General features: G+C 56.3%; 1 protein-coding gene across 8 annotated transcripts in view; it reads right to left on the bottom strand.

Moving 5' to 3' along the window:
- Positions 1-22,360, bottom strand: part of CRTC1 (CREB regulated transcription coactivator 1) — a 67,026-nt gene extending 44,666 nt beyond the window's left edge. For all 8 annotated transcript variants that reach the window (XM_079115997.1, XM_079115999.1, XM_079116000.1 and 5 more), the window contains exon 1: positions 22,205-22,360. In XM_079115997.1, the coding sequence (XP_078972123.1) occupies positions 22,205-22,330 (126 nt within the window). In that variant the 5' untranslated portion in view covers positions 22,331-22,360. The remainder of the gene's footprint in view (positions 1-22,204) is intronic.
- Between the last annotated feature and the right edge of the window lie 4,791 nt (positions 22,361-27,151).

The raw sequence follows: 27,151 nt of genomic DNA, 5'->3' as shown, positions 1-27,151 counted from the left end.
AAAGGGCTGGGGATGGCTCAGTGGCAAATCACCCTTGGATTCAATCCCCAGCACCAAAAATAAATACATACATACGTAATGATACATCCACACGGTGGAATATTACTCATCCATGAAAAGGAATGAAGCACTGACACCTGCTGCTGTGCATGAACCTCAAAAACATGACAATCAGGGACAGAAGCCAGACAGAGGGACACACCCTGCAGGATTCTGTTGACATAAAACATCCAGAACAGGCAAATCCACAGAGACAGGACGCAGATCAGTGGTGTCCAAGGGCTGGGGGAGGGGGCGAGACGAGACTGCTGGAAGGAACAGGGTCTCCTTTTGGGGGATGAAGATATTCTGGAACTAGGCAGAGCCAGTGGCTGCACAACACTGGGACCAAGCTAACACCTCCAACTGTTCACCTTAGAACGGTGCAGAGGAGCACACTTATGATTCCAGAGGCTCAGGCCGGGGCAGGAGGGTCACAGGTTCAAGGCCGGCCTCTGCACCTTACTGAGAATCTGTCTCAAAATTAAAAATAAAAAAACTGGGGATGGAGCTCAGTAGTAAAGTGCTCCTGGGTTCAAAAACATCCCGCCCTCAAAAACGTGAATTTTATGTGATGTGAAATTCGCCTCAGTAAATAAAATGAGATCCAAACCCAACCTGTCCCGGGGTGGCAGGGCCTGCCCTTCTGTCCCTCAGAACCACTGCCAGGTCTCCTCCCAGCCCCCACCAAGTCCCCTCAGCCCACACTTTGCCTGTGCCATCTGCTCCCACACCCACTCCCCTAGCTCCGGGGACAGCTGCAGCCTGGACCTGGGGACCCCGAGCAAGGCCCCTCCTCTGAGGGCCCTGCACCAGCTCTGCTCTGCCCCCCGGCACTCGCCCCAGGGGGACTTTCATCTCCCAGGGGAGCCAGGTGCCCACGTCCCCCTCTCTGGACGTGGTGCTTCCTGCCCCTGGCAGCACAGAGGTGAGGACGTAGGTGCCCCGCCCGTGGAGTCGGGGTCTGGGAACTCGGCTCGGAGGGAACACGTGGCCCTGCAGGGGGCGCGGAGCGGCTGCCCTGAATCAGTCCACGGTCCACTGCAGACTCCAGCTGGGCTGCCGGGCTGCCCTTGACCCCAAGAGCTACTGGCCCGGGACTGTCGATGCAGCTGAGCCAGAGGCCACAAGAAGACAGAGCCAGTCCTGGGCTCCTCATGCCCCGATGCCACACAGGGGACCCTGGGGGAGGGTCTGGCTTCCTGCCCTCCGTCCCTCACTCCCTGCCCAGCGCGCCCCTCTCAGCCCACCTGCAAGTGTTGCCGCTCACCAGACACTCCCTGCATCCGGCCCCCGGCTACAGGCCACCACTGGCGTGCACACACGGTGGGGTCTGCACGTTCAGGAGCTCACACTCTCCAAACTCCCGTGCCCCCTCCCCACACGTCTGACCCGCAGCACCTGCAGGGTGACCTTATTTAGAAAGGTGGCCTCTGCGGATGTCATCAGGTTAAGAGGAAGTCATATGCTGGAGGACAGTGGCCCTAATCCAATGGCGGGTGACCATGTATGATAAGGAGAACAGACGTTAAGAAGGCACATGGCAACAGGGATCAGAGGGAGACAGCCACAAGCTAAAGAGCCCCTGGAGCCACCGGAAGCTGAAGAGGAAGGAAGGACAGCCCCGCCCCCAGGAGTCTCTGGAAAAGTCAATCCGACCAACTCCGATTTTGGACTTTCAGCCTCCAGAACGGTGAGTAGAAATGGCTATTTTTTTAAGACAGCAGGTTTGTGGTCTCTTGTGTGGCATCCCTGGTACCATCCCTGAACAGGCACAGACACCCTCCCCAAAGCCCAGGCTGGGTGCTGCAGGCACCTGAGTCCTGCAGGAGCAGGAGCAGCTCTTGAAAGGCGCGGAGGGCATTGGGCACAGTGGCGCACTCAGGAGCCTGAAGCAGGAGGAGCACAAGTTCAAGGGCAGCCTCAGCAACACAGTGAGACCCTGTCTCATAAAAGGGCTGAGGCTGTCACTCAGTGGTAGAATGCTTCCCTAGCATGTGGAAGGCCCTGGGTTCCAACCCCAGCACAGGAAAAAATTAAAATGAAAAGACTCTGAGGGAGGGCACAGATCCCGATGTTCAGGAAACAGGAGTCCCAGCTAGTCAGGAGGCTGAGGCAGGAAGATTACTCAAGCAAACAAGTTCAAGATCAGTCTGGGCACCTGGGCACAATGGCACACACCTTTAATCTCAACGGCCTGGGAGGCTGAGGCAGGAGGATCACAAGTTCAAAACCAGCCTCAGTAACTTAGTGAGGCCCTAAACCAGTTAACAAGACCCTATAAATTAAAAAATTTAAAAGGGCCTGGGGAAATGGCTCAGTGATTAAGTGCCCCTGGGTTCAGTGTCTGGGACTCAAAAAAAAAAAAAAAAAAAAAAAAAAAACACCCAAAGAGACAAAACAAAAAGTTAAACAAAGTTACCACATGGCCCGGCAATTCCACTCCTTGGTACAGACCCAAGAAATCTGAAAGCCATTCACACAGATCCATGTACACACACGTCCACAGTCACTCACTCACACTGCCAAAACAGTGGAAACAACTCAAATGCCCATCCCCAGGTGAGCGGGAAGCACGAGGACCCGTCTACACGGGAATATTAGCCACGAAAAGGAAGGAAAGCATCAGGCAAGGTGACACACATTTCTAACCCCGGCAACTGGGGAGGCTGAGGTAGGAGGATCACAAGTTCAAGGACAGCCTGGGCAACTTAATGAGACCCCATCTTCAAATAAAATGGAAAGGACTGGGGATGAAGCTCAGGGGTGAAGCTCAGGGGTAAAGCGCTTGCCTAGAGCATGCAGAAGGCCCCGGGTGCCAAGCCCAGCACCATAGACACAGAAAGGAATGAAGTTCTGGTGCTACAATGTGGACGAACCTCAAAAGCATGATCCTGAGCAAAGGCAGTCAAGACACAGAAGGCCACATGCTGAGAGTCCATTTATGTAAAGTATCCAGAACATCCAGAGCCAGCTGTGGTGACACACGCCTGTGATCCCAGTAACTCAGGAGGCTGAGGCAGGAGGATCCAAGTTCAAGGCCAGCCTCAGCAACTTAGCGAGGCCCTAAAAACTCAGCGAGACCCTGTCTCAAATATAAAAAAGGCAAGCTGGGGATGGGGCTCAGTGGTAAAGCACCCCTGGGTTCAACCCCTGGTAATTAATTAATTAATAAAAAATATCCCGGACAGGCAAATCCACAGAGACAGGGCAGCAGACAGGTGGATGCAGGGACTAGGCTTGGGGGCAGGGGATGGCTGCTGATGGGGACGGGTCTCCTTTAGGAGGATGCGAATGTTCTGGATCCAGGCAGAGGTGGCGGCTGCACGGCACTGCTAAGCCACTGAAAACGGTGAGTTACTTCACGTCTCACCTTGAGAAACAAATGTGAAAGAGAAATCAAAAGTATCCTCGAGGTCTGGCAGTGTGGGGTGACCAGAGGGGCCCGCATCAGCCCACCTGGGTGCTGTCAAACTGGGAAGGCGAGGCCCCACATGAACATGGAAGAGAAACAACTGGTGAGCCTGGACACAGCTATGGCTGCTTCTCAGCCACCACAGGTCCCCTCAGCGTGTGGCAGGGTACAGGTAGAACTGCAGTGCCCCCATGGGGGCGGGGGACACAGCCACCCCAACCTCTGCAGCTCAGAGGAGCTCACCAGAGCCTGAAGCTTGGCAGGCAGGAGGGGGCCAGCCGCAGCTGTGGCCTTCCTGAGGTCTGAGAAGTGTGTCCAGAAAAATGCAAACCAGTGGCCAACTTTTGAATTTTTTATTTTAAAGTTAACTTAAACATCAGAATCGCTGGCTTCTCCTTAAACACCAGACATGCCGACAAACCAGTGCCTGGATTCCTGGCTGGGATTTTTCAGCCCGCTCCCCCTCCCTGCCTCCCATGGGAATGGAAGCTTCGGTCCTCTCGTGCCTGAGTCCAGCTGGCCCTGGACTACGAGGGGTCATCACAACTGGAGGTCACCCAGTGGGCTGCAGCCCCAGGGCCACCAAGCCCCGTTTGCTGCCCCGCTCCTTGCTCCAGCTCAGCAGCTGCTTGGCCCGATCCAAGGCCTGCAGGAAAGCCCCCCCCCCCCCCCCCGAGTAGTCCCCCAGCCCGCTCCCTGAGCAGCCGGCCATCTAGGACAGGAAGGTGCGGAGCTGCGATGCTACACACAGGCCAAGCGGGGCCTGGAATGCAGGCACTACCCGAGCCAAAACACCAAAGAAATCCACTGCTGCTCGCCCGGTAATTAACCATGAGTAGCCTGGCGTGAGCGGACGCCCCAACTCCTGCAGGCCCGCGAAGCCCTGGGGAGGGGACACTGTGGGGTGGATCGGGGGCAAAGCAGAGGTCAGCAGCCAGGCCTGGGCACAGTTTCCTCAAGAGTCAGGGCGGGGCTGCGCTGGCCAGGCCTGTGAGGCGCAGGCTCCGACCCCCAGCACCGCACACACAAATTCTTTTTAAAAGGAATTCCTGGGGATGTCACCCACACTTCACAGAGAGCCTGAGCCCCCACATAAGGAAGCAGTTCGACACTGTCACTCACACAGGTGCCATCTTTACCCTCCAGCACCCCCTTAAATCCTGCATGTCCACCCGGCTGGCAAGACTGGTGTCCCGGACCGGGGAGGGTCAGTGGCCAGGCACTGTCCCCAGCCAGTAGGACAGGAGGCCTGGGAGGCTCAGGAAGCACAGGGAGCCTGCAGCAGGGAGGCTGGCACACGGGGCATCCCATCAGCAGAGGGATGCTGGTCAAGCAGCTGGGCAGGCGGGCAGAGGAAGGAGGTTGTGAACGTCTGAGAGAGACGGCTGTGCAGAGGACAAGCAGGAAATGGGTGGCCAAGGAGGTGACGCACGAGCTGGGAAGAAGAGTCCAGGTGGGAGACCCAGCGAGTGCAGACTGTGGGGTTAAGGGGCGAGCAGGCCAGCAGGGAACACGGCCAAGGTCAGACTGCCCTGAGGGAGCTGAGTGGGGGAAGAGAGATGAGCACCTCCACGGGACTGAGCCTCTAGGACCTCAGGCGACGCAGCAGCAGCTGGGAAGTGGGAGTGACCCAGGCCTCGGCCCTCAGAGCCCCAGGGACCTTGACCCTGGCTGCACTTCAGGTTGGGACCCAGGGACATCTCGACACATGGGTGCATCCAAGCACAAGGACGATGCCCACGACAGAGAGGACCTAGAGATCCACCCCAAGGACCCCTCTATTTTGGGTTGAGCCCAGGCACACTTTTGGCTTTCCAAAGGGTCCAAGAGGGGTCACCCCAACTCCTGCACATGGTTTCTGGTATGCACAGCTCCTGAGCTGTCCCCAGGACCCCCACTCAGGTACTCCCTGTCCTTGCTCCCTCCCAACACGGTCCTCTCACCATCCAGGCCTTAAGGCCACAACCCAGAAAGGTCTGAAAGGCATGAGACCTGCCCCCAGATCAGGTCACTCCACCTGCTGCGATTTGCTACCAGCGCCCAAAGGATGATGTCCAGACACTGCCCGAGGGGGCAGGCAGAGAGAGGCCCTGAGAGGGCAATTCCCAACCCTGTCCCCTCAGCCACCTTCTGTGCTACGCCACCCAAGTGCACCTCTGTCTGCTCCAAGGTCAAGGCTGGCCCAGGAGACCAGGGGCTCCCCAGGCTCTTCCCACTGGCTGCCCGGCCCCTGCTGTCCCACAAACAGCACAAGGACCCACACCTCGTAGTACCATGCGGACCTGACGGAAGCACAGCAGAGGTCTGTCACTGAGGGACTGAGGTCCACCCGAGGCATCCTCAAGGGTAGGCAGGAAGCAGTCACTCCCTGGGGGACAAGTCAGCAGGAAGCAGGGGAGAAGCACTGGGAGCTACCAGCACAGCTCCCAGCACCAAGCTGCAGAACTGAGCCTCCTGTGGCATGGGGACACTCAACAAGGGACAGTGGCCAAGCAGAGGTTGAGGGACATTTGCAGGGTAGGACAAGAAGGGAGGGAAGTCACAGCCCAGCCTACATCTGAGTGCTGCCCTACTGGGGACAAGAGCAAGCACCATGGAATGTTCTGCAGGGACCAGATGATGGCGAGAAGAGGAAGGGCGCGGCCAAGGGAGCCCAGCCTTGGTCCACGGCCCCGCCAGGGACACCCAGGCACTCAGGAGCGTCCAGCCTCCCTCACTCCCAGCCTCTTCCAGCCCCACCTGCGGTCCCTTCCTGGCTCCTCCCCAAGTTCTTCCCACCCAAACTCAGGTCTCCAAGGACTCAGGCCACGGTGCTTCTCTTGCGTCACCTCTTCTGTCAGCCATCTCCCCAGAGCCTCTCCAGCCCTGCTGCTTCCAGAACATTCCCTGTGATGCTCACAGGAACCTCCTCTCTCCCAGCAGCCCCTCACCAGGTTCATCATGTCCCTGGTTCCTCCTCCCCACACCCTCGCTCAAGGCCCTGGCAGAAGGCACTGTGATCTTCTGGTGCCGTAGCCAGAAACCCGGGGGTGGCCTCCCTCAGGCCCTGTTTCGGCTGCTTGAGCCCCGCCTCCCTCACCCAGTCTCCTTACCAACCCACATGGCTCCTCAAGGTTTTCCTACGATTCAAAGCTGAGCCTGGGTCTCCCCTCCCCCACCCCACGGAGGCTTCAGGACCACGTCCAAGCTCCCCACTTGGCTCTCAGGGCCCTTCCGGATCTGGCTCCTCTCCCCTCTCTTCCCACCTGGCCCTTCTAGGCCTCTGGGCCTCTGAACATGCTGTTCCTCCACCACCCAAGACCCTTCCCCGCCCCCTCCTGCACCAGTGACTGGGAGTCATCCCTCCTGTCCTACTGCAGAGCCCTCCTCTAAGCGGCTTGTGGTGGACAGCCAGCAGAGCAGGCTAGGGTCCTGCCGGCCAATCACACACTGACAGGGTCCGCAGCACACCTACTCCGGAGGCCGAGACATAAGGATCACAATTTGAAGGCCAGTCTTGGCAACTTAGGGAGACCCTGTCTCAAAATAAAGAATTAAAAGAAAGAGCTGGGGATGTAGCTCAGGGGTAGAACATTTGCCTAACATGCAAGGCCCTGGGTTCCAACCCCAGTACTGCGCGCGCGTGCACACACACACACACACACACACACACACACACAGTGCAGAGAGCACAACCCAAAGCATCTACAGATTCAGTGCATTCCCAGTCTAGACCCCAAAAACATATGAATAGAAATTTAAAAAAACAAAAAAGCACACCCTAAAATTCACATGCAATCTCAAGAGACCTCAAATAGCTCAGATAATCTTGACAATCTTGAAAAGGAACAAAGCTGGCGGGCTCACACTTCCCAACTTCTAAACTTACTATGAAACTACGATAATCAAAACAGTGTGGTACTGACATGAAGACAGACATGTCGACAACACGGAACAGGAGAGAGTATGAAAATAAGCCCATATGGTCAGATCATTTTTGACAACAGTGCCAAAACCATTCAATGGGGAAAGGACAATCTTTTCAACAAATGGCTCTGGAAAAAAACTGGATTTCCATATGCAAAAGAATGAAGCTGGACCCTTCCCTAACACCATATACAAAAATTAACTCCAAACAGATCAAAGACCAAAAGTTAAATCTATAAAACTGAAAAATGTTAAAACCATAACTCTATAACTGGAACTAGAACTATAAAACTATAAATCTAAAACTACATATAACCAAAACTATAAAACTTTTAAAAGTAAATAGAGGAAAAACTTCATAACAATGGATTTGGCAATGATTTCTTGGATCTGACACCAAAAGCACAGGCAACAAAAGACATACATAAATTGAACTTTGTCAAAATTAAAAACATTTGTGCATCAAAGACACAATCAACGGAATGAAAAGGCCCATTCCCACGGAATGAGAAAATATTTGCAAATCACATAGTTGATAAGGATTTAACATTCGGAATATATAAAAGGACAGCCCAACCTAAAAATGGTTTGCAGAGAACTTCAACAGACATCTCTCCAAAAAAGATACACCGAGGGTCCAAAACACAGGAAAAGATGCTCAGCGTCACTCATTGCTCACGAAATGCGAATGAAAACCATGATGAGAGCCACCTCACACCCCAGGAACAGCTACTGTCAAGAAAACCAAAGCGACCAGTGCTGAGGGCGTGAAGAAACTGGGCTTCTTGCGGTAGGAATGTGAAAGAGAACGAGCGCATAACCCATATGATTACTTTTCTGGGTTTTTTTTTTTAAATATGTTTTTAGTTGTGGATGGACACAATACCTTTATTTATTTGTTTGTTTTTACGTGGTGCTGAGGATGGAACCAGGACCTTGTATGTGCCAGGTAAGTGCTCTGCCACTGAGCCGCACCCCAGCCCCCAGAGCCCCTTACAGAGGAGGACCGTAGCTCCTCAAAACAACTAAACGCAGAATCAACACATGACACAGCCACCCCGCTTCTGGACGTGTGTGCAAACAGATATTTACACACCTACACCCGGAGCAGCATCACTCACAACGGCCAAACCCAGGACAACTCCAGCGTGTGTCCATCAATGGATGAGCAGATACACTGCACGTGGCCACCCACACAGCAGAATAAGGTCCCGTGGTAGAGAGGAAGGAAGCCTGACGCAGGCTACCTGGTGGCCTTCAGTGAGCAAGCCAGTCACAAAGGGCCAACGTGCAGGAGGGCCTTAGAGGGGTTGCCCGCACAGAGGTGGAGGGCAGGATGGGCGAGCCGGGCTGGGAGGGGGAGTGGGGCTGCGTGTGCCGGGGACAAGGTTTTCAGGAGGAAAGGATGAAGGTTCCGGAGAAAGAGGGTGGCGATGGTTAGACAACCCCATGAACGCTTTCATGCCGCTGAAGGGTGAGGATGGTCACTTCCATGTTAGGTGTATTTTATGAAAGTTAAAAGGGGGTCTAGAGGCGCAGCTCAGTGGTAGACAGTTGCCTCACCTCCTCGCGGCCCTGGCCGTCTTCAGCATCTCAAAAACAAATAAACAAACTTCATTTCTGTGGGATTCCTACCAGAAACACCAACCTAGTCCTACTGCCAGAAAACATCGGCAAAACCACCATGGAGGACGTTGTACGAAATGCCTGGCCAACACGGGAGGGTGAGGGTCACAGATGAAAGAAGGGTCCGCCGAGACACTGCCACCTCACGCAACCTGGGATCCTGGAGCAGAGAAAGGGCGGCAGAAGTGGCCAGCACGGTCTGGAGTCCATCCCGGTCAACACTGCACCCTGATCCAGGGAAGCCGGGGGAGGGGCAGCAGGGGCTCTGGACAGTGTCTGCGACTTTTCCCAAGTCTAAAACCATCCCAAAGAAACAGTAAGGGCTGAGGGTGTGGCCCGGCAGCAGAGCGCTTGCCTGGCATGCACAAGGCCTGGGTTCCAGCCCCAGGATGGAACAGAAAGAAAAAGCAAAGGTGAAAGAAATGAATTCCCGGCACCACACAAACCTGAACAGTGAGGATTCGTAAACCACAATGCCAGGCGCGAGGGCGAACAGGGTACAATCCTACCCTCGTGGCTGCACACGTGGCACCCAAAGGCAGCCTCAGGCAGGAGGGTACCCTGCAGCCACCTCCTGTGCGCTGGCTACGGGCAGGCCTGGGGCTGGGCACTCTGCAACTCTGATCCCTGAGACAGCTCTCCCTCGTCGTGCCGATGGGAAACTGAAGCACAGAGGGGAGGGGTCATGTGGCAGGGGGTGGCAGATGTGGGGTTTTAGCCGCAGTAACGAGCCCCTCATCCAGGTGCAGGGGCCTGGGTGGGATCTTGGGCACAAGTGGCTTCTAGCACCTGCTGAGTCTGCTGTGAAGTTCACCTCTCCTAGCAGAGCTCGGCCCTGGGCACAGGTGACTGTGGGCAGGCTGAAGGGGCACAAAACACCCCAGGGGGCAGGGTGTATTCATTCTGTGATTTAATGAGATGAGCTACTCCTGTCCTAAATACAGCCACCACACCCACTAGCCTGGGAGGACAGAAGGGATCCCACAGCATAATGGAAGTGGGATGCTCCCGATGCCAAAGGATCCAGCAATGAAGAGCAGCGGAGCTTCCCCCTCTGGTCACCTGAGAATCGCTGATCTTGATGGCAACTGAACAGGCTTCTCAGAAGACACAGCCCCTCGGAGGCGAATAGCCTGTCCACGAGGGTGGACAGCAGCTTGGTTTGCAGATACTCTCCATGTCCCCACCATGAGGGCCAGCCAGCCCTGCAGAGTCAGCCCCAGGTGCCCAGGCTGGCCATGCTGACACTTCCTCCCAGAGATTTCCGGGCAAAAAACCAGCTGGCACGCATGCTCCCTCCCTCTGCACCCAGGTGAGCAGTGCCAGATGCACAGAAGAAATGGAAAGCACTTTGGTTTTTCTGGTTTCAATTTTAATTGAAGTTTGGAAACACAAATGACTTAATTTTTTTTTAAAAAATCAAGGTGTGGGCCGGAAGTGCAGCTGGGTGGCATGATTCGTGCCTGGCACATAGGACCCTGGGTTCCATCCCCAGCACCACCAAGACAAAAAATCAACGTGTGGCAGAAAGTGTCCCCATAGCACACACCCCAGCAGGAAGGGCCAGCAACAGCCACAACCTGCAAAAGTCCCCAAGGACTTTGTCCCCTAGCAGGGAGCCCCTGGAGCTGGGCAGGGGGTCTTCAGAAACACACACAGCAGGGGCATGGGGTGTCCTGGGTCCAGCCCCCCGTGCTGGACACAGAGACGCAGCCCCTCTGGTCCAGCCCCCCACCCCTGCTTCAAGCTCAGCTCCCAGGATGGGCACATCAGCTCCCACAGAGTAGGGGGAACTTCACATGTGGAACAGGACCTAGGTGCCTCTGCTGCAGGGGGATGCTACTTGGCATGGGGCCGCCAGAGAGCAAAGTCCGCCCTTGGACATGGGCCTCCCTTGCCTTCTCTCCTGGGGAACTGGACTCAAGAATCAGGTGAGAGACCTGCAGAGCGCTTCAGGAACCTTACGCACATGTCACAGAGCCAATCAGGCTTCGCCCAGCCACGCCGCCCAAGTCACACAGCCCCAGTGCCCACCACCCACCTGAGCCCACTCCCAGGTTTCCTGCACCCGCCCTCACTCCTCCCAGGTCTGTCCCCTCGTGGCAGCCAGAGGGATCAACACTAAGCATCAATGTCGTGACACTGTCCTCAACTCTCCCCAAGCACCAAACCACCCGTAATGGGATCCCGAGCCACAGGCAGCACCCGCCGAGCTCAGCCAGGACAGAGCCGCCCCTGCAGGAGGCCTCCTGCTGCTCACTGTCCTGCCCTCTTTGTTCCCCAGGGCTCAGCTCAAACATCGCCTCCTTCGGATGTTCACTCTCACAGCAGTGACCTCAGGGGCCAGGGCCAGTTGACCACTGGTACAGTTTTCTGAGCACTCCCTAGAACAAGGTCTCCGTGTGATTTGATGGACAAGGCATCCCCAGGGCCTGGCACATAGCAGGTGCTCAAGTAATACAGACTGCTGGCTGAAGGGACGGACTTCCCAATCCGATTCCCAGCTACTACAGGGCAACCTCACCGGCAGACCCTGGAGCGCCTCACATTTTCCCCAGGGAGCCCAGAGGGTTGGGCAAGCACCACCACATTGCTCCAGGCCCATCTGGCCCGGAGTCCACAGGGGCCTGACAGCCCGCCCGGGAACTGGGACACACTGCGTGAGTCAGTGCAGACTCAGGGCTGGTTCAGGGAAACAGTTCCAGAAGGATGGCCATGCTACTCTCCTGGCTCAGGACACCTTAGTACCTGGCACACAACCAACCTGCACTGAGGACACAACCCCAGGCCGCATGCCGGGGACTTCGAGGGGGGAGCTGAGTGGGTCAGGAAACCCCCCTAAAGTGCACTCACTAGCAGGCTCCGGAAGAACCTCGGGGAGGCCACAGTGCCCAGCTGCTGCTGCCTGCTGAGCACCCATTATGTGTCCCACTGAGTGCACACCGCACCTGCTGAGTGCCCACTGAGTGCACCCTGTATGCCTGCCGAGCGCCTGCTGAGTGCACACTGTGAACCAAGTACGCACTGTGCACCTGCTAAGTGCCTGCTGACGATGTGCCGTCTGCTGTATACCTGCCAAGAACTTGTTGAATGCCCACCCAGTGCTCACTGAGGGCCCACCGTGGGTTTACGGTGCATGTGTCCCCACAGCCTCAACAGCAGCAGGGGGTGCCACCTATGCAAGAGGTCACCCTCAGATGCAGAGAGCTGCACAGAGACCCCCATTCACCAAGGACAAAGCACAGCCCAGGTGGGATATCCTGAGAGCAAGTGGGGAGGAGGCTGAGGCTGGGTACCTACGAGATGGCCCTCCATGGCGCCCAGTGCTGCAGAGTCCTCCTGTGCCACCTCTCCACCACACCCACCTGAGGAGCTGAGGACCACGCCTCAGCCAAGCTTCATTTCCTTTCGGCAAATAATAAATATTGACTCTCAGCGTCCTCGGCCCTGCAGGCACGCAGTAGCTTCCCTGTTTGTGCACCTGGACCCCCATCCGGCCAGGGTGGAATGCCCCCTTCTGCCCTGGGCCACATGGGACATGGTGACAAGAGGAGAGGGAAAGGGAGATCAGAGAGCACCCCAGCCAGGTGGGGAGGCTGCTCCATCCCACACCCTATGGCCTCCTGAATGCCGAATGCCCCTCCTCCCTACTGCAGGGGCTCAGGGACACGCAGGGAGCCCTTCCCAGGCAGGGACCCTGCCTAGCCTCACACACACACGCATGAGTAAGGACACACTCATGGAATGTGTGGTCAGGAAAAGGCCCGGACAACGTGTGCTTCAACAGACGAGCACGCACCAGGCTCAGCCCAAGGCAGGGAAAAACAGAAAAGCCCGAGCCCCAGAGCCAGACACAGGCTGCGACCCCTGCTCCTCCTCACCGCCCTCACGGCCTCTGGGGCCTCAGGGTCGCCTCTGTGCAACGGGCTCCTTCTCGTTTTCCCACAGCAATCCACTGGGTCCACACAACGTGGACTCTAGCACACCCAGCTCCTGCCACTGCTCATATGGCCCTGGTGACTCATGCGGCAATCCCACTGAAGCCCTCCATGGCTCCCCAGAGCCACATGCTCAGGACCCTCACCACCTGCCTGACTTCCTCCCAGCTGCTGTCCACAGGCAGTCCCTGCACAGTTCCGGCATCCTAGGCCACCTGCCCTGCCCCACCAGCGACCTGAGCTGAGTAACCAGAGGAGACACACTGGCTACTGGGCTGCTCCAGTGGGTCACACTGGAGCGTGCCCTAATGCTCTGTGCCCTGTCCCCCACGCCTCATCCTCCCACCTGTGAACCAAGAGATACCATGTGCTGCCACAACTGTCGCTGCCTGTGGCAGGCTGAGGGTGGACCTCAGGTGACTGATGGCCTCTGCCCACCCTCCTCACCCAGCACTCCCAACAGAGCCAGAGGCTGCACACCAGGTTCTGGGCCAGATCCCCTTGGGCTGGGGGCCATGCTGTAACTGCAGGGGCTCGAGCAGCACCTTTGTCTCCACCACTCGATGCCAGGAGCACCCCACACACCCATCATGACAACCGAAAATGTCCCTAGTGCTGCCAAATGTCCCCAAAGGCAGAAGCAGCTGCTCCACATGGGAGACGCAGTTTTTCTTGACTTTTCTTTTGTCTGGATTGGGGCTGAGCCAGGCACTTCCCCCCACCCCAAGCCATGCCAGACACTTCCTGAGCTACCCTGAGTCGGGTCTTGCTAAACTGCCCAAGCTGCTGTGCACCTGCGGTCCCCTCACCCTGACCTGCTGGGTCACGGGTGTGCATGCCCCACCGGACCTGAGGTTTGGATGCTCCCCTGGCAACATTCAGGCCAGCCTCTTCCCTGCCAGCCCCACCCGATGCCCACACGGCACTTCCTGAGGCATCTTATGGAATCCCGAGCTGAAAGCAGAAAGCCTGTGACAGAGTACAGCTTACCCAGCCCCCGACAGAAGGACCGAAGGGCCGACTGTGTGGCAGGAACCCAAAGGAGAGAGCAGAGATGTGACTGGTCAAAGCAGGTGTAATTTGGTGCTGTGCTCTGAGGGACTAAAGCTGGGGACAGTGACAGGGGAAGACCTTCCCTGGCAGTAAGGACAATTGTCATGCCGTCACCCCAGGACTAGCTAGCTAGCTGACCCCAGGCCAAGGCTGAGCACCTCCCTCCAGCTAAGTGGCCAAAGGCCCAGACCCCCAGGCAACACCTGCGTGGCCGTCTTCAGACCTGCACTTGGAACTGCAGCCCCAGCCCAGACTGCAGGGCAGAAGCCGGGGGCTCAGTCTTCACCTGCACCTCCAGACAGCTCAGACCCACCACCTGCCACGCCCTCCTCCAAGTCCCCTCCATCCTCTGCCAATCCTCCTCTCTCTCTAGGACAGTGAGTCTTGAACTTCACACAAGACACACTAGCCCAGGGGCCAGCAAACGCCTGGGCGGACCATGCGGTCTCCGCTGCAAAACCTCCACTCTGCCACTGTCCCACAAAAGGAACCATGGATGGGCGCGGCCCGCGTCCTAATAACACTTTAATAGGTGTAGTTAGCTAAGGCTGGATTCCCGGGTTGAGACAGCAGCTTGGCGCACCCCAGCTGGCCTTCTGTGTTAAACCATGGTCTACGCCACGTGCCAGCACGTGGCAAAGGTGGAGCTCCTTGGACAAAGCTGCCCGGATGGCATGCTTGCTGGTGGGCACGGGGAAGCCACATAGACAAACATCTAACTGTGAGACTCGGAAGAAAGCGAGCCCTTGAGGGGGACGCTGCAGAGCCCAAACTATCGTCCTGGTCCCTCGGCGGTGATGCCTTCCCCTCACCCAACCGGGGCACCCAATTCTACACATGCTGCAGGTCTGGGAAGTTCTCCCGCAATCCCCAGAGAAGGTGGCCTGGCCACTGCCACCCTGACTATGCCCTTGGAGCCCGCACTTGGTTAGATCACGACACACAGCAACCCCACTCCCAGGCACCTGCCCAAGAGAAGCGAAAACAGGGACGCAAGCAAATCCTCACATGGAACTTCCAGAGCAGCACATTTGCAAGAGCTGAAGGTGGAAATGACCCAAATGTCCATCAAAGAACAAAGGCGTGAGCCAAAGGGGGTCTCCATACACTGAAATATTACTCAGCAGAGAAAGGTGCTGCAGCGTGCAGAACCTTGAAAGCAGGACGCTGGCAATAGAAGCCACACAAAGGCCACACGATGTGCTTCCACTGTGTTAAACGTCCAGAACAGGTGAATCCACAGAGACAGCAGATCAGCGGCAGGGGAGGGACACGTGTGACTGCTAACGGGGAGGTGTCTTCTGGGGTGAAACGTTCTGGAGCTAGACGGAAGTGATGACTGCACGACACTGTGAGGGTACCGAAGCTACCGAGTCATAAACCAAAATGGGCGATCTACTGTGACTCCATCTCAATCAAAGAAGAAGACTCGTGGCTCTCAGGTCTGCCTCCAAGGCTGGCTGGGATGAGCTTCAAGACATGTTCTCTGCCTAACAACCCGCCCATGGGGGTGCGAATGGAAGTGCCCGGAACTGGGCTGGGGCGCCTCCTCCCCATGGCAACCCCTCGGATGAAGCAGGAAGCTCCTTCCGCAGACCAGTGAGAAGGCGGCACCAGACCGCTCCAGACCCAGCCGTGTGGCCGCCACGGGAAGAGCAGCTGCAGGCACAGACAAGCTTTACGTGACAGTGCTCCACAGCCACACCCCAAGACCATGACAGTGAGTGGCAGAAGATGCTGACCCCCAGGTTCAGGTCACCAGAGAAACAGGGGCTTGGCTCGGGAAATCAAGTCACATCACCCGAGCACTCCCTCAACGACAAAGTTCTGGTTTGGTTTTCTGCATATCTGGTTGGTTTGGTTGCTCTGAGCTGGGGTCTCACTCTGCTGCCAGGCTGGCCGCCAACTCCTGGGCTCACGTGATCCTCCCGCCTCAGCCTCCCAAGCAGCAGGGATGGTGGGTGCCCGGACTGTACCAGCTTCTGTTTGTTTCAAACTCCTGTTCCAGACATGGGGTTGCAGGCTAATGCACGGCGCACCCAGCTCGGTCTCTTGACAGAAGGGTGCTGCTGTGGGCCTCAGTTTCCCCAGTGCAGGATGAAGGAAAGGAGAGCTCCTGCTCAGGCGCCGAGCACCTCGAATCTGGGAGTGAGGGAAGCCGCAAGGCGGGGGGCAGGCCCTCCCCAAGACACCGCGGCTCACCACGCCCGGCCACCTCGGTGCGCAACCCAGACTCCTGGCTGGGCAGCCTGCGCCCGGTCAGCCCCATGGTCAGCACGTAGGAGAGGCCACCGCCCAGAGTCTTACCATCACCCTGCGCTCGGCGTGGAGCCGGGCCCCGAGCTCCCACGGTGGGTGGACGAAGGGCCTGCTCCCATGTGACCTGACCTGTGGAGACAGCAGGGCAAGGCCAGGTGCGTCCAGAGCAGCTGCCAGCCTGCCCAGAGAGGTGCCCACCAGGTCCACCTCAGACGGACTGCAGCCACTGTCACAAATGACCACAGAAAAACGGGGAGGTGTGAAAGGACCCCAGCTGATTGTCCCCAGTTCTAGAGGCCGGAGGTCTGTGACAAGGCACTGGCACGGCCACCTGCCCTCGAGGCTACCAGCAGGATCCTCCGGCCTCCCGGCCTCTGTTCCTCGGCTGTGGCCACACCACACTGACCTCGCCTGTTTTCACATGCCTTCCCCTGTGGCCATGCAGCGGCTCCTCTTCTCACAAGGACACCAGACACTGGCTTGGGGGCCACCCCAAGTCCTGGACGGTCTCTTCTCCGGTCCTAACTTTTATCCCATCTGCAGACGTTTATTCTGACAAAGGTTCCATTCACAGGTTGTGGGGCAGTGGGAGACGTTTCATTGAAGCCACCTCGACCCCGCCACAGGCTGTGCAGCTCACAACCTGGAGGGGCTCTGGGAGGGACAGGCAGAGTGGCAAGGGCAGCGTCCTGTCCTCTCATCAGAGTGGCTCAGAGAGTCCTACGTGCGCACGGGGGCCGAGGCCACAGATGGCACCAGGGAGTGGAAGAGCCAGCCTGGAGGCTAGCGGTGCCAAGGCACGCCTGGGGCCAGGATGGGGGCCACCTCCACACTCTGCTAACCCAAGCCCCCGCTGCACAAGGCCCAGGGACCCAGGTGGCTTCAACCTGCGCAGAGCCACCACCACCACAGAGCAGGACCGGCAGAATGCCATCCCTCAGTCACGCCCAGGTCACCCTGGGCTGCTTGGCCCCGGAACTTGGTCTGGCCACATGCTGTGGCTGAGATGGTCAATAATCAGTGAGCTGATGACACGCCAGCCCTTTCCCTAACCCCTGCCATCTGATCCACCAGCCAGAACGCCACCAGGTCCACTCGCTCTTGGCCACCGCCTGTTGGAGCCATCACCCCCGTACTAGATGCTTCCTGGCCAGGAGCGTCCTCAGGTGGGCACACAGCACCAGCATAGGACCGCGACTCTGCCCCTCAGTACAAGGCCAAGGATGCAAATGTCCACAGCAGCAAGAGTCCCAGCAGCAAAAAGGCACCCAACAGGATAAACTGATAGAACAGATCCACCTAAAAAATCTACCATTCAGGGCTGGGCTTGTGGCTCAGCGGCAGAGCGCGTACCTGGCATGTGTGAGGCACTGGGTTCCAGTCTCAGCACCACATACAAGTAAATGAATAAAATAAAGGTCCATCAACATCTAAAAAATATTTTTTAAAAAATTCCATTCAGGCACACAAAGGAATAAAGTGATGGATGGAGTGACAGTTGTACAACACTGTGACTATACTTAAAGTCACCTAATGGTACACTTTAAAAAGGTTAAAGAAATTAATTTTATGCTATGAATACTTTGCCACAAAAAGAATTTTTTGGCAGTACTGAGGAATGAAAACTGGGGGGCTCTACTACTGAGCTACATCCCCAGTCTTATATTTTTTATTTAAGGATCTCGTTAAGTTGCTAAGGGCCTTGCTAAGTTGCTGAGGCTGGCCTCAAACTTGCAATCCTCCCGCCTCAGCCTCCCAAGTAACTGGGATTACAGGCATGTGCCCCTGAGCCTGACTGCCACAAATTTTTTTTTTTAAAGGAAAATTTTTTTGCTACGTCAAAGGCATAATGCTGAGTGACAGAAGTCAGACACAAAAGGCCACATGGCATGTAAGTTCATTGATATGAAATGTCCCAAACCAGCAAATTCAGAGAGACATAAAGCAGATTAGTGGTGCCAGGGTTGGGAAAGAGAAGTGGGGAGTGACAGCTAATGGGCATGGGATTTCCTCAGGGGCATGGAAACATTCTCAAAGTCAATGACAGATGTGCCACTGTGACTATGATAAAAACACTGAGAGGAGGATTTGCTATTATGGAGAATTACAGTCGTCCCTCGGAATCCCAGGGGATTGGTTCCAGGACTCCCCCAAAGGAAACCACAATTCACAGACCCCCAAGTCCCTGGGGTGAAATGGTGGAGCATCTGCACAGAATCAAGGCACTTCTTCCCACAGAACTTGGAATCATGTCGAGATGACTTACGACGCCCCACACAACGTGAAGGCTACATAAATAGTCGCCGGAGCGTATTATCTAGGGGCGCGGACAGGGAAAAGGTCTGCACACACTCGGTACAGATGTAATTTCCGTTTTCCGAATCTTTTCGGTCCACCGTTGGTGGGATCTGAGGATGCTGAGCCCCGAGACGCAGGGCCAATCGTTACAGAAATAAGCAATGCAGGCTGTGAACCCAGGCAGTCACCCCTGCCACCCTCGCAGGGGGACATCGGGCCCTGCACCCCTCCTCCTCCACCCACACCAGCCCAGGCTTTGCCCCTCAACTGTGCCAGGTGCTTGGGACCACTGGGAGCCTCTGCACCTGCCAGTCCCCACCTGGAGAGCTCTCCCCTGGCTCGGAGTGGGGGCTGGGTCCGCCTCTGGGGACTGCCCTGTTCACTTGAGCGATTCCTTCTTCTCCCCCAACACCACATCAGCTCCCCGGAAGCACAGCCCAGTACACCTGTACACCACTGGGTCCCCAAGCCCATGTCCCCGGGACATGCCAGGCAATGAGAACCGTCACCAAGTGAAATGAACGAGCTGCCCCAACTTTACAGGTCTGGATTCGAGGCTCAGAAAGGTTGGGAAACCGGCCCACAGTCACCCAGCAGGGCGCCACAGCTCTCCCTGCACCTGCTCTGCCTCAAGGCCAAGGACGGGGGGGGGGGGGGGGGGGGGGGGGATGCAGCACACCCCTCAGCCTGCTCCCAACAGCTCAGTCTGACAGGGATGTGCTCATCGAGGTGAACCCTGCAGACCAGCCTCTGGCAGGAAAGCACCTCAGGCGTGCCCACCGCCACCACTGAGAACCAGCCGCAAACACAGGTGTGGCCGGCTGTACTTGGACACTCATGAGAGGGGCAGGCACTGACCAAGCCACACCCTGCCGTCCACAGGGGTGAGGGAAGCCCTGGCATCTACGGCAGCCACAGAGGGAGTGCAGGAAGGACCTGTGTCAGGTGAGTCCATTCCCTGGACAGTACAGACAGGCAACAGCTAGTCAGGCGGATGCCCTGCTCATCCTGCTCCCAGCCTGCCCATGGTGGCACGGCCACAGCTGCACTCGACCTACAGAGAGCACCTCCGTGGCACTTTTCAGTGGCAGATTTCTTGGCCTTGGAAATCTGGGGGCAGAATGCTCTCTGGGGTGGGGCGAGCTGTCCACTTGAGGGTTCTGAAGAGCATCCCTGGCCTCTACCCCCCTTGCTAATAGCCTTCCCTAGTCAGGATGACCAAAATGTCTCCAGATATGGCCAAATGTCCCCTGATTCTGCACCTTCCCCAGTAGAAAATGCTGCTTTGTCTCTAAAAGTTCGGTGTAAATGCACCTAGGCCCAGAATCCACACCTTCCCACTAGTGTAAAGAATGCAATAGAGAGGAAGAGGCAGGAGACAGGAAATGGGTGGAAGCACCAACTACGTATTCTGAAAATTTTTTCTAAAACCATTAACCAAAGAATAGATAAACAAATCCCATGTATCCATCATAGGAATATTACTCAGCCACAAAAAAGAATGAAGCATGACACAAGGTACAATATAAATGGACCTAGAAAACATTATGCCTCATGAAAGCCAGACACAAAAAGTCACATGGCACCTGATTCCATGGATATGAAATGTCCAGAACGGGCAAATCCAGAGACAGAAAGCAGATTAGTGCTGTCAAAGGCTGGGGGAGGGGAATGGGCTGTGACTGCTAATGGGGATGGGGCTTTCTTTTGGGGCAATGAAAATAATCTGGAATTAGACAGCACTGACAGTTGCACAACTCTATGAATTCACTAAAAACCACAACTGTCCCCTTTAAGCAAGTAAATTGTATGATGTGGGGATTATATCTCAATAAAGCTATTATCTTTGTCTTTTTTTTTCTTTTTGTTGCCAAGGGGACTGAACCCAGGGGTGCTTTACCATTGAACTCCATCTCCAGCCCTTCTTATTTTTTTATTTTGAGACAGGGTCCCACTAAGTTGCTGGCTTTGAACTTACAATCCTCATGCCTCAGCCTCCGGAACCACTAGGATTACAGGTGCACCCAGCTGGAGCTGGTCTAGTAAAAAAATTTTTTCAACAATGATCCACTTCCAGCCCCGTGCAGAAACCAGACTTCCAAGCATGATGACAGCCATAAACTAGTGTGACCCCTTTCTTCCTGTCACACTACAAACATCTGACACCAATGGCATGTGGCCCACACTATGTGCTAGGGATAGGCAGCACACACTCCTGTTTCAGCTAACTGACCTGTGGATGCCACTCAAGTGGCACACTTTCTTTCCCCTTCCATTCATTGGTTTCCGGCCATCTCCTTCTCTACATCCTGGAGGAAACACAGACGTGGGCCGCCCTGAGCATGCTCCTGCCGTGCCTGGCCGGCAGTGAGCACCAGTGCGCACCGAGCGTATATACAGAAATGAAGACACGCATCCTAGTCTGTAAGGCCACCTTCTTGGGGAGAAACAAGCAACTAATTATAAAATAACAGGACCCCAAAGTTCCATGAGGAATCAGAGACAGAGGTAAGTCCACCTAGGTCAGTCAGATCAATGGCCGAATCCAGAAACCAGGTATGTAGGTGTCTGCGACTCCCAGGCACACCTTCCTGAGGGGCAGCATGGGGTCTCACCAATGAAGGAACGCAGCAGAGATTTGCTGCCACCTGTGCAAAGCATGCTCTCCTCCTTGACCCACAAGGAAGGTTCTGCTAGACACACCTGGCATGAGAGAAAACCGAGGCCAGGATCATGGACCCAGGAGAAGAGACGGGCTTCAGACCACAACCCCAACATGGCCTTGCGCCAGGCGCATAGCAGCTTCCCGAGCGGGCCTGGCAGAACCTGGCCTGCTCCTGCCCGCCAAATGCACCCAGCCACCTGAGGCAAATAGATCCCTCACCCTCATCCTGAGAGGGCCCGTTCCCTGGGAGAACATCGCCTGATCCCCAAAAGTTCCAAGACTCAGCACAATTTGCCCTCTTAGGACCTGCCAGGACCCCGTAAGGAAGGGCATCTGAGTTTTCCCTCAACTGTTCAGGAAAGAGAGATACCTGTCCCACCTCAGGTCTGCAAGGGGGACATCTGTCCCTCCCCCGACACCCAAGGAGGGCACAGGTGACTGTGATGTAGAGGCACCCCCCCCTCAGGTAGCAGTGATGTGGGAGCACTCGTCCTGCACTGGTAGGATGACGTGAGAGCACCTGTACTCCAACCCCAGGTAACAATGATGCTGGCTAGCAGCACTCAGTCCCTACACCTCAGTGCCGTCCCGTCCCCCCAGGTAGCAATGACACGGGGACATCTGTCCCCTCCAGGTACTAACAATGGGCGGCATCTGTCCCCCTCAGGTAACAACGATGTAGTGGCACCTGTTCCCTCCTAGTAGTAACGATGTAGAGGCCCCTGTCCCCTCCAGGGAACAATGATGTAGTGTCACCTGTCCTCTTAAAGTAGCACTGATGTGTAGCCACCTGCACACCTCAGGTTTCCATGGTGTGGGGGTACTGTCCCGCCCACGACGCCCGGAGCTTGGGGACACCTGTCCCCCTCGGGCCGTGCCAAGCCCCGCCTCCGCCACGCGCGCCCCGCCCCCGCCGCGCGCCCCCCGCCCCGTGCACGCGCCAGACACGCGCCCCCTCCTTTCTCCTCCGCCGGCCCCGAAGGGTCGGCGCGGGCACCCCCTTACCCGCGCGGCGCGCGTCAGGCTCAGGTCCTTCATGACCTCCTCGAAGGCCGCTGTCTCCTCCGCCTGCTTCTGATTGTGCAGCGCGATCTTCTCGCTGAATTTCCGCGGATTGTTCGAAGTCGCCATCTTCTCGCCGCCGCCTCCTCCTCCTCCTCCTCCTCCACCTCCTTGCCCCCCCACTCGCTCGTGCCACAGCGCAAGCGCTGGCCGGGCCCACGGGCGGTGAGCAGTGCGCAGGCGCGCAGGCGGTCGTGAGCGCGGCGCAGGCGCAGGGAAGAGACGCGCGGCGCGGGGGCGATGGCGCATGCGCGCGCCTCGGCGGCGCGCTTGGGACCCACCGGGAGGGGAGAGGGAAAGAGTGGGGAATTTCGGCGCAGGCGCGCTGATCCGGGGCCTGACCCGCTGGACAGCGGCCGCCTGGCTGTTGGGTAAGATCCAGAAATGGGCAGTAGTGCTGGAGACCCTAGGAGGGAGACAACCTGACCCATGCACTCCCGTTTCACGAGGGTGGGACCAGCCCGTCTCAGGGACAGGTGGCTCCCGGAGGCAGAGCCTGGACCCGGACCCAGAGCTCCGAGACCGGTTCAGAGCGCTGGTCATTCATGCGTTCATTCTTCCACCACGTTCATTCTCCTTTTCCCTGGTGTTGGAGCGCCGAGGCTCGAACCCAGAGGCTAAGCGTGCTGGAAAGGACTCTGCCCCTGAACTACATCGCCACCCTTTTTCTTTTTAATTTGGGAGAGAGTCTCGCGCCTGACTCTGCCCTGGAACTTGGGATTCTCCGTCTCCGCCACCTGAGTTGCTGGGATTACGGGCGGGCGCCACCGCACCCGGCATCGACATTCATTTTTTATGAAGCACCTACTATGCGCCAGGCAAACTAGGGTTTGAGCATGGACAAAAAGATGTGAGCCCTGCCCTTTTGGAGTGCACAGTCGGGGAGGGAAGCAGACATAACTCACAAAGAAGTGAGCGAGAACATTTCTGATGGAAATAAATGTGATGTAGGAAAATAAGACCAGTGATGGGCCAGCTGGAAAGCGACGGTAGGGAGAGGCCCCTGCGGCGGCCAGGGCCAGGGAATCAGGGCACACTTGAACTGAGACTCGAACCTCTCCAGCAGCCCCCAGTCTATAAACCTGGAGGTCATTCTGAACACCTTTTCCTTTCCCCTCCCATTTAACTAATCGCCATTCAGGACGTAAGCCAAAAAACTGAAATTATAAAACTTCAGCTTCCTCTGTGTGTGTCTCCAGTTCAGTCCTGTTCAAGGACTTCTGCTTTGCCATGGGCATTAACAGAAGTGTCCAGAAATGCCACCTAGACTGGCACTGGGAGTTGGGGGCAGAGTCTTACCAATGGCAGGGACATGAGGCAGGGAAGCAGGAGTTGCTCTGACATCTAGCTATCCCTCCTGAATCAAAGGGACCTCAACCACCAGTACCGAACATTATATTCAGGAAGATCAGGGACTTCAGAGAGGAAGCCAGGAGGAGCAGCCAGGGAGATTTGGGGAGCCTTTGGACAACAAGCACGTTTGCACTAGAGTGAGAGAAGAGCGGAGGGGACGCTGATGGAGATTATAGGGAGGCACCGACACTTTGCAAGCGTGCCTTTATTCACACTTTTAAAATGCCCAGGGCTGGGGCTGTAGTTCAGTGGTAGAGCGCTCACCTGGCATGTGCGAGGCCCTGGGTTTGATCCTCAGCACCACATAAAAAAATAAATAAAATAAAGATTTTAAAAGTCCATATTAATTATATTTACATACATGGATTTGCCTTTGGAGTGACTTTGCCACTGCCCTGTTTTTCTTTTGTGTTCATACGATTTTGAGCATTTTATGGACTTCAGCCCATTTTGCCAATCAAGCCTCTCCCTTCTTTTTGGTGTCAACAGCCCTCCTTCAGGAATGCCCATCCCGACTTTTGGCATCTGAGGTGTGGATGGGGCTGCCCCCACTGCTCTTCCTGCCCACAGACACCCCTCCATAAGGTGGACAGTTTGGCCAATCAGCACAGCCCATTGCTCTGGCCATCATGGTTGACTCAGGCCAGACAGATAACTAGGGTAGCGTAATTCTGGAATGTTTGTTTGAACCATGAAAAATGAAGACAACCCTCCCCCAAGAGTAGTACAGGCCTTCAGTGCCAGAGGTCACCATATGAAGAGGGTGGGCCCATGCAGAAAGGATAACAGAACCAAAAGGTAGCAACAGACATTTTCTGAGCTCCTGGATCCAGCTGTGCCTGAAGCCAGACATCCTTGCCTTTTCAGTTATATAAGCCAAACACGTTTTCCCTTTTTTGGTTAAAGTGATTTAAAGTCCATTTTTCTGTCCCTGGCATGGACTGAGACTGCAGCTTCTGTGAGTCAGGTGCAAGACAGCATGCTATAAATGTGGCTTCTAGTTCTTGTCATCATCACTGGAGGTCAGAGATGAAATGGAAACAGAGCAGGGACAGGGACAGCAGCTCCCCAGAGCAAGTTCAGCATGGGGATGAGGGTTAGAGCTCAGTTCTGACAGCAGAGCTCAGTGTCCTTCCTCACACTGGGTTTTGTAAGGTTTGAATGAAGTTAATCGTGTCACCTGTTGGCCCAGAAGTGCATGCTTAGATATCAGTTACCCTGGTCATTTACATGCATCAGCAGGAAGTCGGCGTCTGGACCCAGAAAAATCCAGGAGCAGGAGAGATCTGGGAGGCAGCGAGGTTGCCGGGTCTCCTGCCCCCACGTGCAGGACTAGAGCCCACCCTACGCTGGGCATGTAATCTGATCCATCCCAAACCCTGGGATGAGTCAGAGGAAGCTCCAGCCTGCTATTGCACAATGGCCAGCCGGTGACCTAAACCTCCTCCCTGCTCCCTTGACCCCCCAGGCAGAACCCAGTCCTGAGGTTCTCACTTCTTCCTTCATCAGCGGAAGTTGCTGCCGCTCGGCCTGCCTGCCCTGCCTGCCCATGCTCCCTGGAGCCGCCCGTGGTCTTTGTAAACCAGGGCCCATCCCATGTTTCCGTCCTCCTGAGCCCCACAAGGCCGTGCCCGCCTCGACCCCCTCCAGCCACACTGGCCTCTTCCCGTGAACTGCCGCCTCTGCCTGGACTGCTGTCCGCCCCCCTGTATCCTGTGGCCGGCACGGTCTCACCTATCACGCCTCTCTTCTGAGAGACCTCCTTAAAGGACTATGGGAAGTGGCCCCAGTGTCCCGACCCTTGACCCAGCTGCCAGAAGGCAGCGGTTTTGGGGTCCTGTCTGCTTTCCCCTTCACTGCGCTGAGATCAGAGGGCTAAGGTGTGTTCACCCGTAAGCACACCGACTCCAAGGACACCTACACTCACAGTTCCTTAATTTTTTTGTACCAGGAATTGAACCCAGGGGTGCTTAACCACATCCCCAGCCCTTTTTATGTTTTATTTAGAGACAGGGTCTCGCTGAGTTGCTTATGGCCTTGCTAAGTTGCTCTTGCTGACTTCGAACTTGCCATCCTCCTGCCTCAGCCCCCCAAGTTCCTGGGATTACAGGCATGCACCACCCGCCTGGCTCATAATTCCTTACCCTTAAGGCTCTGTCCCTATTCCCTGAGGGTCTGAGAACTCTGGGCCTCATTTTATACCTACCTGGGTTCATTCTGGTTCCCAGGCACAGTACTAGGCACAGTACGAGGACACAGAAGAGTTTGTTGAATGATTTTCTCCCGGAGAATCTCCTACTCATCCATCAAAACCCATCAGAAGGCCCATCCTGATCCCCAAAGAGATCAGGGTCCCTCCCTGTAGGCTCACCCAACCCTGGTCACTCTCCAGCTAGCCCCAATCCCAAGGGGCCAGAGCATCTGGTGGCTAAAGAGCTTCACTTGAATTGTGAAGCGCGCTTCGTGAACCACCTCCCACTGCCTCCCGGTCTAGCTTTCCCTCCTCGGCTTCCTGACTCTACCTGATTCAGTCTGTTCCCTAACGTTCCCAGGTCCTCTCCACCCTTCCCTTTCTCACACCCTCTCTCCAGTCTTGCTACATTTGGCCTCAGGGCCTTTGCACAGGCTGTCTCCTTGGAACATCCTCTCCTATCTACATCTGGGCCACAGCAGGCCTCTAAACACAGTTAAATAAAAACCTAAACTCCTGAGAGTTTGTATACACCAGCTTTGTCGATTGTCCAGCTGTGTGACCATGGGGAAGCAGCTTTACCTCTCTGAGCCTCACTGTCCTCCCCCACTAAATGTGAACACTGGCGCTCCTCATACCGGGCTCTCGGGAAGATCAAACAGATAACACACGGAACGCACTTAGCCCAGCGCCCGCTCCATCACAGGCACGAACTGCCAGGGAAGCGAAGTGCTCTTGAAGGTGTTGGTTTATGCTTTCCTTTCGTGCTCTTCCTTATATGGGATCTTAGTCTATTTGGGGTGCCCATGTTGTGTCAGGGTAAATTGGGGCCTTGGAGCCAGGAGGCTGTCCTCAGGGAGGTTTGAAAGACAACAGGTGGGTGCTTGGCTCAGGGGGCGCTTGCCTAGCCCGTGCAGGGCCCTGGGCTCCATCCCGTGAGGCAGGGGGCAGCAACTGTCCTGGCAGAAGCAGGACACTCAGACGTGGGCTGGAGGGGCTCGGGGTGCCCGGGTTCCACCCCCAGCTCCGCAAAAACAGAAAACAAACCGAGCAAAGGAATGAGCAGCCTCGAGCGCACTTGGGCAGAGCGCAGACGGGGGATGAGGACCCAGGCCCCTCACCCTCCTGCCAGGCCAGGTGGGGGCAGGTGGAACAAGGGGGGACCGCCTAGTGCGGCCAGGGGCTGCTGTGTGGGCGGAGCTGGGGTCACCCCCAATGGGGCCCCACAGGACCCCCAGGAAGGGGCAGCCAGGACGGGTGTCCACCAGCACCCACAAGACCTCTGCCTGAAACTTGCCTAAGCCACTGCTGGTGGTCCCCATCCAGATCCCGCCCCATGTCCAAAA

This window comes from Sciurus vulgaris (genome assembly GCF_902686455.1).
Source record: "Sciurus vulgaris genome assembly, chromosome: 16".
Lineage (NCBI taxonomy): Eukaryota > Metazoa > Chordata > Mammalia > Rodentia > Sciuridae > Sciurus > Sciurus vulgaris.
Note: the sequence above shows the minus strand (reverse complement) of the source record. Positions and strands in the feature narration are given on the sequence as shown.